We start from the raw sequence: 18,907 nt of genomic DNA on the forward strand, positions 1-18,907 counted from the left end.
CACATGATCGGATTAGGTCCGTCCGGCCCAGTTGGTCGGGAAATATTTCCAACTTGTTGGAAAATTGGGTTGGACGGAGATTCGGACGGAATCAGTCCGATGCATACCACACACAGTCGGATTATCTGACGACACGGTCCGATAAGACTCATTCCGACAGATTCTCCGACCGTGTGTACAAGGGCAAACAGCTTCTGGAGCAACCCACAGAATCCTGGTTGAGAATGGCTACCCTAAGGCAATTGAAGTATTGAACATTCCCTGGATCAACACTCTATGGTGTTACTACTCATAAATAGCCGGTTATATTCTGTGCATATAGAAAGGCTTAGTTTTTTTGTTTTTTTTTTAATTAACAGAGCTGGTTCAAACAAGTTCCTGAGGGTGTCTATTCCACATATTTACAGTTCTTACTATGAAGAAACCTTTTTGTGTGCCTTTCCCCCGGATGAAAAGAGTGCCCTGTTGTCCTTTGCATTAAGTTCACTAGATGGACCATTTATATATAGCGATCACATTCACAATGAAATTCCTCATCTTAAAGGTAGAACAAATGAAGTTTGGTTAATCTGTCTTCATAGCCGATAGGTGTGCAACGGATCGTCACCGATATGTGATCCGAACGGGTCACCCTGTTTGGATCAGCACACGCTGCGATCAGTGATCGCCGCAATGCTTCGGCCTAGCTCTGGAGCGGTGGCATCTTGGTACGCCCGCCGGCCGTTTACAATGTGATCGCACCGTCAAATGACGGAGCGATCACTTGTAAACAAAGCGCCATCATGTCATGATGCCGGTTCCTCTCTAAGGATCTGTACGGTGGAGGGGAGAGATCGGATGGCAGCAGCACTGTGGGCTGGATCTGTAGTGCCCACACCGCTGCTCTATGACAATTGCAGTCACCGCCATCCCTCCATACCCTGCCAATACCCAGCCCATACCCAGCCATACCCTGCAATACCCAGCCTATACCCAGCCATACCCAGCCATACCCTACCCTTTAAAGCAAATGTGTCAAGCCTCACCACCGACTGTACTCTTCGGACCCTTTCACACAAGCTGTCCTTACAGTTTTTCAGGCGGACCCGATTGGACACTCCAGTCTCCCCTATGAATCGGTGGATGTCAGCGGTGACATGTCTGCTGACATCTGCTGCTATCAGATCCGATCCTGTCTGCAAAATCTAGGTGGGATGGTCCTATTTTCTATCCATCTGGCGGATCAGATGGAAACAGAGAGGGTAGTCTATTTCCATCTGATTTTCCCATAGGGGAGAGCAGGACCATGTCCCCTCTGCACAATGAGCGGAGACTGAACTGTCATCCGCCTGCTCAGAGGGGATCAGTGGATCGCCCACGTGAAAGGGGCCCTAATAAAAAACAGCTAGTATTCTCAGGCCTGGTGATTGGTCATTAAGGCACCTGTGTTTCCCCTTTGGAGTAGAGGGTGTATCACATGTTACCCAGAAGTTCTGGGATTTTAAAGACTAAGTTCTCTTTTTCTAAAAAAAAAATTAAATAAATGAGCATATATATTTGCAGAAAAAAAAAAAATGTGCAGCGATTTTCATTTTTTTCATTTTTAACAGCTTGGCTTAAAAAGTAGACCCATTTTACAGACAACTATAACATAACAAGCTGCTCTGCCCTTACAACGTTAGACTTGGGACTTACCAGAAGGACAGTCCTTCTCATCCATGCCGTTTTCACAGTCCTTCTCACCATCGCATTTCCAGGTTTTTGGGATACATTTACTGCTGGATTCTCCACAGCTGAACTTCTCCAAAGCACACACCTGCTTCACTGAAAAGACAGAATTACCAATCACTTAGTTTTCACATAAAGAAGATCAGCGATCGTTTGTTCTGCACTCTGTGCCATTAAAGTGGATTGTAAACGATCATCTTGTAAAACAACCCATTCATTTTAAAAAAAATGAATTAAATGCAAAACATTTTAGTATACATATAAAAAAAAAAAAAAAACATTACAAATACCTTTTTTCCCCTTTTTTATAAGCGATCACGTTCATTTGTGTTCATTCTGTTCTCAACTGCGTAGGAGCTGGGAGGGGAGCAGCAGAGCAGTGAGCCTCCTAGTGAATGGCTGTTCAGTGGGGGGGGACAAGTCTGATCATTGGAGGTGAGCACACAGACTTTCCAGCACAGCTATAGAACTGACCAGGTTGTGCTCTCCTGCTTAGTGTGGTTAGTTTTTAATAGGAAAGCAAGGGGACTAGCAGGTACACCAGGGATTTCACATAAAAAGAAGCAATACAAAGAGAACAGGATACTTTTTTTCATACAAGTACATGTCCATACACTATGCTGATTTCCAGAAGAACTGGCCACAATTTGCTCTGTGGGTGGCCCTGTCCCCTCCTACTGACATCCTTCGATTGAATAACCGAAGGAGGTAAATGGGACTTTTTTGGCCGAATAGAAGCTGCATCCTATAAGATGTAGTCACTGTTCAGGTATTCTGTCATTGATGCCAGCTACCAGGCTATAATAGCTGCTGTGGATGATTAAGGAGGAATCAGTTTTCTTCATTCAGCCTGAGTATGGCCAGCTTAAGAATATGTTTAATTTATTAAGAACTGTTCATATTGGATGACGGCATCCAATCTCATTCAAACTTGCACTTAAACTTCAGATACGGTATATTACATGGATCCTGTAAGTACATATAATATATCCATTGATGTGCTAGATTTGCTATGGGCTGATAAGACGTTGCTTTTTCCACAATAAAATCTCAATGTTTGGTGTCAGCCCTGCCCAGCTGCCTTTTTCTGAACAACAACATAACATTTCCTCTTCTCATCTCTACAATATAGAGAGGAGGTTTGTAGGGCAAGGAAAAAAACTGGGAAAGATAATTGGACTTTCTGCAATACTACAAGAAAAGTGAAGACAGAGGATAGCGGACTCGCTACTTTATGTGACTGGACAAAAGACACCTAGAAAAACTAAGCATCTTTTTTTTTTTTTGTAAAAAAGGGTCAGCTCCAATGGGCAGGAAAGGCAAACGGAGGATCCCAAGCCTGACGTTCAGGCTACATTTACACCTGGGTCTTCTGAATTGCAGGCAGATTAAAAAAACGCCCAGGTGTGAACGACAAATCACACAAGGCACATTTCAAATGTCATTCATTTGAATGGAACCTAAAAACGTGGTGCGGTTCCATCATGCTGCAATCGCAGCAAACTGCATCGCGTGAAACATGTTGCCCAGAAAAAGCTCCTGAACTTTTTTCGGTGACACGCTTCATGCGATTTGGCTTGCCTAGATTGCAGCGAGATTTATCGCACGGCAATCGTGGCAGAACCACATTACGTATTTCGGTGCCATTTAAATAAATGGCATCTGAAATGCGCAATGTGTGATTTTCCATTGTAACCTGGGTATTTTGAAATCGTGGGCAGAATCGCAGCGATTCCAGATGCCCAGGTGTGGCTGCAACTTTAGTCTTAGGTCTTCCCTACGTGTAGTACAGTAAAATATCAGACACTAGTGAATGAAGCGAATCAATATAAAATGAAACTGTAAGGTTGAACAGTAAAACCTAGCATCTGATTGGTTACTATGCAGGGCTACACCAGATTTTGGTAAATCTCACCCATTGTGCACAGGCAGCATTTACTACAACCACCAAGAATCTACTGATTCTTGCCAGCAGCCACCCCTGCCACCTGTTATTTGGCCGTGTAGATGTAGCCCAATAAGCTAGCTCTTTTTGCTAGATTCTCAGCCTTGAGTATTATTTTTGACTCGGTTCTGAACCTAGAGGGTGAAGAAGCGCTATAGAGGGTTTCATTGAGGAAACGAACAGTAAATCCACTTTTGTCGAGAAAAAAAAAACATTCCTCTCTGGGTGATCTATATACATTGCAAGGATTAGAAAAACCTTAGTTGCAGATTCCTACCTTTTGTTATTCTGAATAAAAGGTGTGTTTGTCTAATGGGAGTGGTTTCATAATTAACCATCAGCTGTGGCAGCTGCAGAGCACTAATGAGGAAATCTGCTGGGCCTGCATCCCTTTAGACGTGTTCCTATTGGGACTATCGCACCAAAAATTACATTATTGTTGCAGGGGATGTCTGAAATCTGACTTGTACCTTAGTGCAGACTTCTGGGAAAATTGGTGAGCCAATCACACAAGCAGGAAATGTTTCTGGGGAGTGGTCAGTACACACACTGTGTACAGAACTCCAGGTAGCAGTGGTGGCTGGTGCTCATAATTATTGGGGCGGGGGGAACAAACTGAAAAGTACTGAACCCCCCTCCCCCACCAAATGCCGCCACTGTGTCCATCAATTGCAGCCATTGTGCTCAAACACAGCCATTGTGCCCATCACATGCAGCCACTATGCCCACCAACCCCCCCCTCACGGGGCTTGCGGCTTTGGCAGGGGCTCGGGCACATTTTTGAAGCCTATTAGAGCTTCTGGCTCTAATCAGTTGCTTCAAAAAGTACCACCCTCTCCCGCCCCCCCCCCCCATAGGAATCCATGAAAGGGGCTGGGCACATGGATGGGGGGGCGGAGCACGTAGTGCACAGGCCGCCACTGCCAGGTAGCCATATTGTAATGCATTATCAGAAAATTACAGTGGCTGCAGATTGAAAAGGGAAAGGTAATTTTTAATAACATTCAATTACAATATGATTAGTGTTGCAATTATACGTGCTATATTATTTTTTCTTTATTTGCCTTTTTTTTCCCCCACGAAAGTGGAGTTACCCTTTGAATTATTATTCTATTAGAGTCAACATCTGCAGGCAGCAATGTTGGAGGGTAAGGCACGAGCAAAAGAGAAAGGAAAAAGATAGCCAATCATTTAATCTAACTGGCATTGTGCACACCATATCAAATTTTCTCATTATAAATATGTACTCACAGAACACAAGCCAACCAGCCGTAACTCATTATACTGCTGGCAGCCAGCAAGACTGGCAGCAACACATTTTATACCAGGGGTGACACCGCCGTACCAACAAATCAAACAAGCACTTTGTTATTTGTATTCGCAATGATCAGAGCATCACGCGAACTGCGGCTGCGATTGTTTCCGCTATCACTATGACCCATTCTGCATTTAAACAATGCTTTGTCCAAATCTTCCCGCTTATCTTTTTAGTAATAATCAGGGTCTATATAAACATTATTAAGCCCAGGCAAAACGGGCCGAGTTAAAATTGTGATGAGTATTAGCAACACAAGAGTCTATAGAAGCGAAGGGTTTGATTTTACAACAAATGCTACAACCTCATAGCAAATAATGGAACATTTTATAACTCACCCAATAATCGCTTGCAGTTGTTTGAAGAACTAAAAAGAAATTAAAAATACATGCACGTCGTTTGATTTGCTTATAGATCCAACCTGAATACGACAAGTGTCAAATTATTAAACAATTGATTTCGCATTGTTCAACGCCATACAAATGGAAGATTCTGCCATGCCTGTCAATCAGGCATTATTACATTGTACACTGCTCCTCGATCGTACACGTGGGATGGAGAATGAACTGCTAGCAGCCCCCAAAACAAGGGAACAATGCAGGGGCACGGGTAGGAGGCTCGTTCACTGAGCAGGTGGATGACACACGAAGCTGCATAAATATACAGAGTTTTCATCTTGGTGAAACTGGGGCAGAGGGCTAAAAAAAATAAAAAATTTAAAAAAATATATATATTTTTTTTTAAATAATGGCTGGAGAGAATCACAAAATATCACTCAACGGCCACTTTATTAGGTACACATGTTCAATTGCATGGTAACGCAAATTGCTAATCAGCCAATCACATTTCAGCAACTCAATGCATATACCCATCTAGACATGGTGACTCAATTGCATGGTAACGCAAATTGCTAATCAGCCAATCACATGGCAGCAACTCAATGCATATATCCATCTAGACATGGTGAAGACGAGCATCAGAATGAGGAAGAAAGGGGATTTATGTGACTTTGAACGTGGCATGGTTGTTGGTGCCAGATGGGCCATTTCAAAAATTGCTGATCTACTGGGATTTTCACGCACAACCTTCACCGGGGTTTACAGAGAATGGTCCAAAAAAAAAAAAAAAAGAGAAGATATCCAGTGAGCGGCAGTTGTGTGGTAGAAAATGCCTTGTCAATGTCAGAGGAGAATAGGCAGACTGATTTGAGATGATAGAAAGGCAACAGTTTACTCAAGCTACCACTCATTACACCCAAGGTATGCAGAATACCATCTCTGAATGCACAACACATCAAACTTTGAAGCAGATGGGCTACAGCAGCAGAAGACCACACTGGGTGCCACTACTGTCAGCTAAAAACAGGAAACTGAGGCTACAATTGGCACAGACTCACCAAAATTGGACAATAGAAGATTGGAAAAACGTTGCCTGGTCTGAGGAGTCTCGATTTCAGCTGCGACATTCAGGTAGGGTCAGAATTTGGTGTAAACATAATGAAAGCATGGATCCATCCTGCCTTGTATCAATGGTTCAGGCTGGTGGTGGTGATGTAATGGTTTGGGATATTTTCTTGGCACACTTTAGGCCCCTAAGTACTAAATGAGCATTGTTTAAACACCACGGCCTATCTGAGTATTGTTGCTGACCATCTCCATCCCTTTATGACTACAGTGTCCCCATCTTCTGATGGCTCCTTCAGCAGGATAATGCACCATGGCACAAAGCTCAAATCATCTCACCACTGGTTTCTTGAACATGACAATGAGGTCTCTGTACTCCAATGGCCTCCACAGTCACCAGATCTCATCCACTAGAGCACCTTTGGGATTTAGTGGAATGGGAGATTTGCATCATGGATGTGCAGCCGACAAATCTGCACCAACTGCACGATGCCATCATCTCAAGATGGACCAAAATCTCTGAGGAATCTTTCCAACACCTTGTTGTATCTATGCCATGAAGAATTAAGGCCGTTCTGAAGTCAAAAGGGGGTCCAACCCAGGACTATCAAGGTGTACCTAATAAAGTGGCCGGTGAATGTAGCCCGCTTCATAGGAAACAAAATTTCCAGAGTTCTGCTTTAAATAGTGAATGTATCCAAGAGATGAACCCATAATTCTACCACTACTACAAACAGGGCCTTCTTTAAGACTGCTTTCACATTGGGGCGGTGCGGGCGTCGGCGGTAAAGCGCCGCTATTTTTAGCGGCGCTTTACCGTCGTTTTAGCGGCGGTCTGCGGGCGCTAGCGGGGTGGTTTTAACCCCCGCTAGCGGCCGAAAAAGGGTTAAACCCGCCCGCAAAGTGCCGCTGCAGCGGCGCTTTGCCGGCGGTATTGCCGCGCTGTCCCATTGATTTCAATGGGTAGGAGCGGTATAGGAGCGGTGAATACACCGCTCCTTCACCGCTCCAAAGATGCGGCTAGCAGGACTTTTTTCACTGTCCTGCCAGCGCACCGCCCCAGTGTGAAAGCCTTCCGGCTTTCACACTGGAGTTAAAGGGGCTGGTTTTTTTCAGGCGCTACACAGGCGCTATTTTTAGCGCTGTAATGCCTGAATACCGCCCCAGTGTGAAAGCAGCCTAATATTGATTGGACCCTGGGCAAACATTTTCTTGGGCCCCCACCTTTGCAGAACAGGTGGATGTTAGGCTTAATGACCACAATTGTAGGCAGGACTTTCAAGCATGCCCCTTTACCTCCGCAGTGGGCAGCATTCCGTATAGGTGATGGTGGATCTGACCTCAGGGGGCCATGATATACATATGAATATTGCTTTTTTTTTTACATACGAATGCTGCCGGTCAGCCGTTATTTACGTATGAATTCCGTCACTATTCACAAATCAATGTCAGCATTTACATGCAAACACAGGGTCTGCAGGGGAGTCATCTGTACACAACAAAAGGGCAGAGCTGGGCAGCATTAGTAACAGAACTTCACACTGAGCTATCAGGACAGAGCACGGGACTAAAACTTCAAGAAACAAGGGAATTTAAACTGGGACAGTTGCCAAGTATGAGGCAGCTGCTTTGGGCCTCACAACAATGACAGGGCCCAGGGCAGCTGTCCCTTTTGCCCTGTCTTAAAGATGGCCCTGACTACAAAACTCTAGAGCATGCAGTTCAGTTTTGGTCACCCATCTTCAGGAAGGATGTCCTTGAACTGGAGGAGAGTGCAGAGAAGGGCAAAAAAAAACTAATAAGAGGGCTGAAGGACCTCAGTTATGAGGAATGATTGCAAAAATTAAAAAACGTATTCTCTATGGAGAAGAGGCGCTTAAGAGATGATATGATCGCAATATATAAATCCTTCAATGGCGACTGTTATATTAAGAGAAACCTGTTTAGGCCACACAGTGAAGCTGGACAAGAATCGGTTTGAGCTTAAACCGTACAAGGTGTTCTTTACTGTTAAAACACTAAAAATGTGGAACTGCCTACAGTTAGTGGTATCAGCATATAGTGCAAATACATTCAAAAAAATCTATTTGATGTTCTTCTCAGTAAACACAATATAATAGGATCTGGAATCTTGTATTTCCATTATTTCTCCATTAGCTCCCTATTTCGGCTATCAATTTTACCCCCACTCCGTTCTGTTTTTGTTCCCTACTTAGGGAAGCACACAATTTCACTTTCTATTTTAAATCTCCATGAACAAAGACTTAGCAGGGGGCGTTACATTGAACTAGGAACACTTAAAAAGTTCCTGTTCTTGTCAAGACTTCAGCTGAAATCTTATTAATAAGCCACAGAAAGGAAAGCCATTGACGGGCAGCAATCGGTAAAAAGATTATTATATTTAAGTAGGAAGGTAAAAGACTGCAGGGGCATATGGAGGCTAGTTAAAGGGCTTGGCTTAGGATCATAAATAAGGATTTCTGCAGAGCATTTGGCCGATGCCAATGCTCGCTCCCACAAGCCGCCAGAGCGAACGTCTTGTAGCCCCAGCTGGGGTTTTAATGAATATGCATGTCGCTAATTGCATCGGCTCCTATCAGAGTCCTGAATTAAGCAGCCTCTTTCTCTGTGAGATCTGGCACTTAATTAGTTCTATATTTGTAGAACTCCCTATATATAAAGCCTCCATTAGTTTCCTTCTATGAACAGGTCCCCAAAAAAAGGAAACCGCCATTTGGCTCGCGAATTCGCACAACAAAGGGCTCTGTCACGTTTTTGTGAGAGAGCAGTCTTCTGTCTCCACCCTCTTTTTCTGCGTCCCCTTGTGGAATCTGGCAGCCTCTACGGGAGAAACAAGCTGTTTCACATGGTCAAAGTGGAACGTTGGGGCAAAATCAAAAATGACAAATATGACGCAGTCTGTCAATAGTATTAACACAGGTTTTTGTTGAGACCATAGCAGTTTTTTTATTACTATTCTCATTTATAAAAAAAAAAAAAAAAAAAAAAAACACAGGTGCTGCAAACCTCTACACCAGGGATATGCAATTAGCGGACCTCCAGCTGTTGCAGAACTACAAGTCCCATGAGGCATTGCAAGACTCTGACAGCCACAAGCATGACACCCAGAGGGAGAGGCATGATGGGACTTGTAGTTTTGCAACAGCTGGAGGTCCACTAATTGCATATCCCTACTCTATACCGTACACGCCTCAGATCTGTATATTTGACATATTAGTTGAAGAGCTACATATGGCCCTATTATGCCGATTTTTTATTCTAGAGAAACCTTATTTATGGCCTGCAAGATGATTGCAATTAAGTGGGTGAATACATTCCCTCCCAAGGTGGCCCAATGGCTAGCATTATAGACTAACTCCAGTTTTCATTTAACTTTAGTCTTTCTTTTTCTTAATTAACAAATATGCTTGCGGTCAGTGCTATATAAACGATACAGCTACATAAAGTATACAATGCGGTTTACTGGCAGCTGTAAGGTGACGTCCCATTCCCTCCCGGAAACAAAACTGCAGTCAGAGCAATGAATCATAGCTCTGGGTGGATAACATGAAGGCAAGCAGAAACATGACAACGCACCCAACAAAACAGACAAGGGTCAAAGACCTAAATCAGGGCGCACCCTAAAAGAGCCTTGCCAAAACTGCACCCACAGTGGCCTAGACATCAACCTGATAGAACTTGGAGAAAGCATGAACTGAAGGCCAGCTGACGGCCTTACAAACCTGAACAATAGAGGCATGATGTCGGAATGCCCGGGAAACCACCACTGACCTGGTCCACTGAGCACGTATAAATACTGGGAGGTACGTTATCCTTTAGATAGCATCAGTGGACTTGGAAACGGGGTGTCCCATTCAAGACCTTGTTGGCCAGATAAAAGGAAGAGGAAAAAAAAGCGTGTCCCAGATAGAGGCTATTGGGGTTATTTAAGAAAGGCAAATCCACTTTGTACTACAAGTGCAAACTACAAGTCCTAAGTGCACTTGAAATTGCACTGAAAGTGCATTTGGAAGTGCAGTCACAGTAAGTCTGAGGGGTAGATCTGAAATGAGGGGAAGCTCTACTGATTTTATTATCCAATCATGTGCAAGCTAAAATGCCGTTTATTTTCATTGCATGGCCTCCTTGGATCTACAGCGACTGCACTTCCAAGTGCACTTTGCACTTGTAGTGCAAAGTGAATTTGCCTTTAGTAAATAACCCCCCCATGACTTTCATATGGACTCTGATAGATTTAACTACACCCAAACAATGGAAAGCAGGGCTAAGGAGGGATGCTAAGGAGCAAGGCACAAGTAAAGAAGGCCAATGTCTTCATTAAGGTGGAAGGCAGGTTCTTGGATGTAAGACCAATTTATCCCTGTGAATTGGGAAGGGTTTCTTACAAGAGAAGGTCACTAACTCTGTAATATGTCTCACGGACGTGACAACAGCCAAGAAGGCCACTTTGCAGAAGAGATTACCCAAGTGGATTTCCTAAATGGGTTTTAAGAGTGGTTTATGCAAGGCAGACAGAACCAAAATTGAGATCCCAAGGAAGCATGGGCCGCTGTGATAGGGGTCTGATACGTGAGACAACTTGAATGAAGAGAAAGTGAAGCTGAAGGTTTCTGAAATGGAACAGACGAGGCTGAAACCTGTGCCTTAAGAGTACTTAAAGGGGTTGTAAAGCTTAGTTTTGTATTTTCTAAATAGGTTCCTTTAAGCTGCTGCATTGTTGGTTCACTTACCTTTTCCTTTGATTTCCCTTCTAAATGTTTTTTTTCTTTGTCTGAATTTCTCACTTCCTGCTTCTCCTCAGTAAACTTCACACCGTCATCCGAGCGGTATTTAGTCAGCCAGAACAGCTTACTGAACAGCTTACTGAGGAGGAAGTGAGAAATTCAGACAAAGAAAAAAAACATTTAGAAGGGAAATCGAAGGAAAAGGTAAGTGAACCAACAATGCACTAGCTTACAGGAACCTATTTAGAAAATAAAAAACAAATCTTTACAACCCCTTTAAAGCCAAGTTTTGGTCAAGTCCCGACTGCAGGAAAGCCAGACTAGAGTTACCGAGAAGTCTCTAGGGATGAAATGCCTATTATCACACCAGGTGAAAAAAGACTTCAAGGTATGCTAATAGATTTTTCTCAAAGTGACTTTGAGTAATATAGGAATGACAGAGTCAGATGTAACCCTGGCCTCCAAGACCTGGATTTCAACAGCCAAGCTGTTAATGCCAGTGACTGTAAAGAAGAATGGAGCAACGGGCCTTGAGACAGAAGAGCTGGCCATTGTGGAAGAGGCCAGGGGTCGTCTCCTAGAAGTTCAACTAGGTCTGTGTACCAGGTTCTTCTGGGCCAGTGTAGAACAATGACAAGTTTGTGTGTGAGAAAGGAGTATCCCAATTCTAAGTTAGGGAGTTCCTCGCTTGACTAGAGAGAAGTAATGGGCAGATGAGAGATGGAGTGCCCTTTTCCATCTATTGCATGGCAATATCCATTAATTAAAAAGGTAGGTACCATCACTCTTAACAATATTTTAGGTTGTCATGGAAAATCTCACTGAGTGATGTCTTTTGGATCTTAAGGTCTCAGCATGGAATCTTAAGCCCCATACACACTATCAGATATTCTGCTGATTTTTTTCTTCAGATTTACTAAAACCATGTAGTGCAAGGGCCTGCCTGATTGCATACAAATTGAAACTCCTAAGGTTGAGAGAAAACCGCATGCAGTGATTTGAGCATTGTAAGTTCTCTGCAACCGATCAGCAAAGTGAATGTTTGGTGGGTTTTTGCTGCTATTCCCTTGCACCTGGTTACCACCATTGCTATCAGTGATGAAATTCCCCTGTGGGGTACTCGCAGAGTAGGGTAGGGCCAAAACAGGGCAAGCATGTCCAGAGAAAGATGGACAGCAACCCAGGTGTTGACCATCCTGTAGCAAAATCCTTGTGGCAAAAAGGCAGGAGGAAATTCCAGAGTACCCCTGGGTGGAAATAGTGGTAAAAGTGCAACCAGTGGTGTAATGTAATTAGTCATCCACCTGAGACACAGCTCTGAATGGTGGAATTTTTGTCTGTCAATGTTTTTTCTGCCAAGTTTAAACATCCCATAGTCCATAAAATCGAACAGAATTCATGGTTTCCCAATCATTAAAAAAAGAAAAAAATACTATTCAGGAGTCAAGCAAAGGGTGGTTTCTGCAGGGCAAGTAGTAGAGATATCAAATTTCATACTTGCAATAAAGACCCATAACAGAATGAACCTTTCTGCCCTTTCTATGTTACTGGTCCCTGTATGGGTCCAGGCTTTGCCCATCACATGGGAATACCTGTGGAGAGGTCTTCAGGTTCTAGGAACCATAGGAATGGACCACGGTCCTTGACCTGCATAGCACCCTGCGGCCAACGCTGAACTCAACGTGAGCAGGATCCAGAGCCCAATGCAAAATGACAGGTCATCCGCTGGGTATAGTTCCTAAGGTATTATTTGAGGTTATCCATTTCAAAAGCACTGCTTTTATTGTTATAGTAGAAGGCAGTGAAGAGTTGACTGAAGAAATGATTGAAGAATTTGAAGTTAATAGGAATTAGTTAAGCACAGAAACTTCTCCATAAAGGAAGAAGAGGTCCATCACATTAAAGACACTAGCAAATAACGGAGGTCTCATGGAGCAGGATAAGGCTATAGGTGGGTGCCCAATGGGGTATTTCCAAAAGCATTGCCAGTGCTCAGTCACCTGAAGATGGCACCCTATAACCCAGGGTCCATGAATATCCAGCCCGTGTCCTGTACTGTATGATAAAGATATACATACAGATAGGGTTGTATTTTTCCAACCATGACACTGGTGCTATGCTTTACTTCTAGTTTAGATAAAAATAGTTCTTGGCTGAGTTCTCCTTCAAGGCCACGAGTTATGAAAGACAAATGTGACAGCGGACAAGGCTGGCAGCCGCCATGCATTTTCACAACCTTTATTTCTCTTACTGTACAGTGCAACTCTCTAAGGGAAAAATGATTTTAAAATTACAAAATGTTACCTACACTCTCAGGGGCAAGCTGACATTTTACCGTCATCACACAATCTTTACAGGAGGAATTCTGCGTATGATGCCTGCACCTCCCCCCACTTTAGAGATTTGCAGAGTGGTGCTTCTATGTTCAGAACGGAGTCCCTGAGCCAGATGTCAGATTAATTACAGGCTCGCAAACATCCCGACCTCTCCTCTAGCTGATAATGAAAACTCAGTTATTGTTATTAGGCAAATAAAAAGCTTTCGGGGGGGGGGGGGGGGTAAAAATGCGATCTTTTAGATCAGACGGGCAGAATCTACAGATTGTGTGATGGACGGGAAACTCAAAGAACGGCTGATGCGTGAAACGACAAGGGAATTATCCGCTCCGAATCTGCTGCTGTGACCTGCGGCTCCGCAGCAGCATAGAATCAAACATTTTATGAAATTGCTAAACTAGACATTTACGTGACTCCTGTCTCCACAGTGATTAGCTGGAATAGGATTCATTGTAACAAAAAAAAACAAAGTTCACGGAAAGGGGAAGTCAAAGTGAGCTAACACTGAAGAACGACTGAATCACAGGAAGATCTTAATAGGGATCTTAATAGGGAAGTATTATGCTAGAATACAGGACTGGGGGAAAAAAACAGCCATGGTAGGGCCTCATCAGACTTTAGTAAATTGAACTGCATCTATATACATTGCATCCCGAAAGTATTCACAGTGCTTCACTTTTTGCACATTTTGTTATGTTACAGCTTTATTCCAAAATGAATTCAATTAAAAATTTTCGTCAAAATTCTACGAACAATACCCCATAAAGAAAACGTGAAAGAAATATGTTTGAAATTTTTGCAAATTTATTAAAAATAAAAAAGGAAACAAATCACATGTACATAAGTATTCACAGCCTTTGCTCAATACTTTGTTGAAGCCCCAATTACAGCCTCAAATCTTTTTGAGTATGATGCTACAAGCTTGGCACACCTATTTTTGGGCAGTTTCTCTCATTCTTTGCAGGATGGATGGAGAGAGCCTGTGCACAGCCATTTTCAGATCTCTCCAGAGATGTTCAATCGGGTTCAAGTCTGGGCCACTCAAGGACAGCCAGAGTTGCCCCGTAGCCACTCCTTTCTTATCGTGTGCTTAGGGTCCTTGTCCTGTTGGAAGATGAACCTTCGTCCCAGTCTGAGGTCCAGAGTGCTCTGGAGCGGGTTTTCATCAAGGATGTCTCTGTATATTGCTGCATTCATCTTTCCTTCAATCCTGACTAGTTTCTCAGTTCCTGCCACTGAAAAACATCCCCACAGTGTGATTTTGCCACCACCATGCTTCACTGTAGGGATGGTATTGGCCAGGTAATGAGCGGTGCCTGCTTGCCTCCAGACATTTCCCTTGCCATTCATCCCAAATAGTTCAAACTTTGTTTCATCAGGCCAGAAAATTTTGTTTCTCATGGTCTGAGCGTCCTTCAGGTGCCTTTTAGCAAACTCCAGGCAGACAGTCATGTGCCTTTTACTGAGGAGCAGCTTTCGTCGGGCCACTCTACCATACAGGACCGATTGGCGGAGTGGTACAGAGCTGGTTCTTCTGGAAGGTCCTCCACTCTTCACAGAGAAATGCTGGCGCTCCATCAGAGTGACCATCAGGTTCTTGGTCACCTCCCTGACTAAGGCCCTTCTCCCCCAATCAATCAGATGGCCGGTTTGCCTGCTCTAGGAAGAATCCTGGTGGTTCCAAACTACTTCCATTTATGAATGATGGAGGCCATTTGCTCATTGGGACCTTTAATGCTACAGAAATGTTTCTGTACCCTTCCCCAGATCTTTGCCTCCATACAATCCTGTCTCGAAGGTCTACAGACAATTTCTTGGACTTCATGGCTTGGTGTGTGCTCTGTTCATACACTGTTAACGGTAGGACCTTAGACAGGTGTGTGCCTTTCCAAATCATGTCCAACCAACTGAATTTACCGCTGGTGGACCCCAATCGAGTTATGAAAACATCTCAAAGGATGATCAGTGGGATGCACCTGAGCTTAATTTTGAGTGTCACGGCAAAGGCTGTGAATACATATGGACATGGGATTTTTTTCGTTTTTTATTTTTAAATAAATTTGCAAAGATGTCAAACACACTTTTTTCATGTTGTTATTATGGGGGATTGTTTGTCGAATTTTTAGGAATTTTGCAATAAGGGCGTAACAAAATAAAATGTGGAAAAAGTGAAGCAGTGTGAATACTTTCCAGATACACTGTAAATGGCTACAGATCAGTGCAACTAAACCTAAGAACATAAATTGAATATATTTCAGCATACCAGTCCTTTAAATGTGGTGGCTGTTTTAAGCCTTTTCCACTTTATTTTCATCAGATGATCCTGCCAGTAACATACTTCCCATCCTAGGGTGACAACGTCCATTCACTGCACTGTATCTGTGAGGGAGCAGGATTGCCACCCTAGGACAAGAGATGTTAGGCCAAGTTCACACAGGCATCAGCTTTCTTGGGAGACTTTAAAACACCCGTTAGCTTATGTTTGGAAGTGATAATTATCCATGATAAAAAATGTAAAAAAAAAAAAAAAACCTGTAAGGCCGCGTACACACGCGGGGACTGTTCGCTCAACTTTGTCCGTCAAACAGTTTCAGCGAACAGTCCGCTCAAAATTAGCATGGACGGACATGCCCACACACGACGAACGAACAGTTTGCTGAAACCGTGCGCGATGACGTGAACGGCACATACGACGGGACGGAAAATACGACGTCCTATACACTGCATTACAACTTTCGGCGTGTAAATCCTTTCTGAGCATGCGCGGAACTTAGTTTGACGAACAAGCCTACACACGAGGGGACTGTTCGCTGAAACCAAGTTTCAGCGGACAGTTTTTCGGAATTTCCGAAAAACTTTGTTCAGCAGACTGTCCGCTGAAACTGTCCGCTGAAAGCCCACACACGAGCGAACAAAGTTGGGCGAACAGTCCCCGCGTGTGTACGCGGCCTCACTTTCACATTCGCTTTCAATGGTTTCTAACATACTCCTATTACTCTAAACCAGGGGTGTCCAACCTGCTTTTCAATATAAAAGTAAAAGAGAGCAACATAAAACTAGTGTGATATTTGAAACTGTTTTTCATAAACTAACGCATCAGTCACTGGTTGGATAGATGTAGAAGCAATGCCCAATGAATTCTCAAGGTGCTCATCAGATATTTTGGCTCTAAGGTTGGATTCACACCTATGCATTTTTAGTGCTTTTTGCATTTTGCAGATTTGCACTACAGTCCATTTAACATTGTTTCCTATGGAACACGTTCTGTAGTGCAAATCTGCAAAATGCAAAAAGCACTAAAAATGCATAGGTGTAAATCCTGCCTAATGCTGCCCTTCACTCACAATATAGATGTTGCGGAAAACAAACTGATGACATTAATAAGGCGTGATTGTAGAGTGGGATATATTTTTTTTTTTGGAGAAGGTAAAACTTCCAAGGCCCCTTTCACACTTGTGTGACCTGAAAGTCGTGCGATTTTGCCGCAATTTTTTGACACGATTTTGATGGGACTTGAAGCAATGCCTGTTTAATATTTAGGTCTATGAACCTCAAGTCACATCAAAGTCGAACCAAAGTAGTGCAGGACTACCTTGAAATCGCACATGTATGAATGGTACACTGGAAATCATGGGGTACGACTTGTCATCTGACTTTGCAGGACAGGTCACACAAGTGTGAAAGGGGCCTAAAAGTCCAGTAAAGAGACGATCAAACTGTTCTTCGGCGCATGAATTTGCAAAGTGTAAATTAATTTTTACAAAAAAAACATTTTTAAGTTAGTTTACGATTTTGTGTTGGGCCGCATTCGTAGCCATCTTGGGTCGCAGGTTGGACACTCCTGCTCTAAAAAATCTTGAAGTTTGTGAACTTATGTTGTGAAGATCCCTATACATCTGCTTCCTTGCATTCTATGACATGTAGTCATGATGCCCTGTGAATAGGCACTGCTGGCACTCATTTCACAGAGCCTGCCTTCTGAACTACAGAGGTGCTGAGAGGAGTTTCAGGAGGCGTAATTAGTACAGGAATCGCTGCTTGAAGTCAAGGTACCATGGGACATGTTGTCCTTAGAAATGGAAGGTATTACCAAGCACTTGTGCCTACTTAACTAATTTCTACTTTTTGTGTGTTCAAATGAGATGCTATGCTGCCGATTTTTGCTATTTTGTTGTTATCTTGAAATAAATAAAACCTTTTGAAAGTAAGAAATAGAAGGTAAACAGCAGAAGAGAAGCTGCAAAGTATGCAAGGAACCCAGAATTCATGGAAAGAAATGGTCAGAAGACAGACAGAGCTCACAAAATGAATGGAGATTTTTCACGTAAACTTACACTGGATTGTCTAAAATTACTATTGTTTGTATTGCTATTACAATGCTGGTGTTTAAAAAAGAAAGTTATGCTGTGGTCATGGATTTCCTTTAACGCTGAAGTCCTTGTATGATCCTTAATTCATAGTTACATTGGTCCAGCTTGGACTAATGTGAATATGCACATCTCATGCTGGGGGATAGCTGTGTAAGGCGACAATCGCTGGTGGTTGCCACAACTACAGTGATCAAAATAATATTCAAGGTCTTGTACCAAGCAGCTTCCCTTGAGCACACTGATCACTTGCTGCTTGGTTGGTACTGCCACCATTCACAAAAAATTCATATTTTGCTTGGTTGGTACTGCCACCATTCACAAAAAATTCATTTTTTTTTTCAATGAATGCAAGAGGTTCTCTGATTGGACAAGGTGAACATCAACGTCGCTGCTCCACCTCTTCACCTTGTCCAATTCAGCCAGGACCTGGTCAGAAGGAGAAGTGGCTGAACTGTGTATTTTACAACCCCTAAGCTTACTTACTGTAACTGCAGGTGGCCTCAGACTCGTCACTTCCATCAGGGCACTCTTCCTCCCCGTCACACTTCCAGCGAGCCAAGATGCAGTGACCATTGTCACAGGTGAAGTCTGTCTCTGCACAGGTGGCTTTGGCTGTTAAAACAAAAAAACAAAAAAAAAACATATAAGATATCAAGATATGTCATTATAAAATATTAAGAATGTTCAAACTGTACAGGTTTCATATAAAAGCAGTTTCCCAAAGGGACTTGTAGAGTGATACTACACAGCTCTAGATGGTCCCTGCCAAGCAGATCACACTTGGTTCAGAGTGGTGGGTACCAGACTGTAGATGAAGTTTTAAAGTAAACCAAAACTTAAAGTGGAAGGCAAAACCTCGAAACCTACCTCAACCCTCAGCCATATTCTAAGCCTAATCTATCTAGCTCTGTAAGGAAAAATAACGACTTTACTCTATATCTACTTATTCCACGCTAGTCCGGTCCCAGGCTGAGCTGTCAGTGGAGGCTTCAGTGTATAGGAGAGGCAGCTGACACCAGAAGCCCCATTCTAATGCCTGGTACACACAATGAGATTATCGAACAGATGATCGTCCAGTTTTTTTTT

General features: G+C 43.1%; 1 protein-coding gene across 4 annotated transcripts in view; it reads right to left on the reverse strand.

Annotated features, from left to right (window-relative positions):
* LRP8 (LDL receptor related protein 8) overlaps positions 1 to 18,907 on the reverse strand; it is a 318,719-nt gene that overhangs the window by 145,056 nt on the left and 154,756 nt on the right. For all 4 annotated transcript variants that reach the window (XR_013262405.1, XR_013262404.1, XR_013262403.1 and 1 more), the window contains 2 exons: positions 18,305 to 18,433; positions 1,675 to 1,803 (listed from right to left, as the gene is read on the reverse strand). Coding sequence is in view for 1 of the 4 variants with exons in the window: in XM_077453319.1 (XP_077309445.1) it covers positions 1,675 to 1,803; positions 18,305 to 18,433 (258 nt within the window). In the remaining 3 variants the exon portion in view is untranslated. The remainder of the gene's footprint in view (positions 1 to 1,674; positions 1,804 to 18,304; positions 18,434 to 18,907) is intronic.

The sequence above is a fragment of the Lithobates pipiens genome, unplaced genomic scaffold (assembly GCF_037356315.1).
Source record: "Lithobates pipiens isolate NorthernLeopardFrog02 unplaced genomic scaffold, aLitPip1_a1.2 Scaffold_23, whole genome shotgun sequence".
Lineage (NCBI taxonomy): Eukaryota > Metazoa > Chordata > Amphibia > Anura > Ranidae > Lithobates > Lithobates pipiens.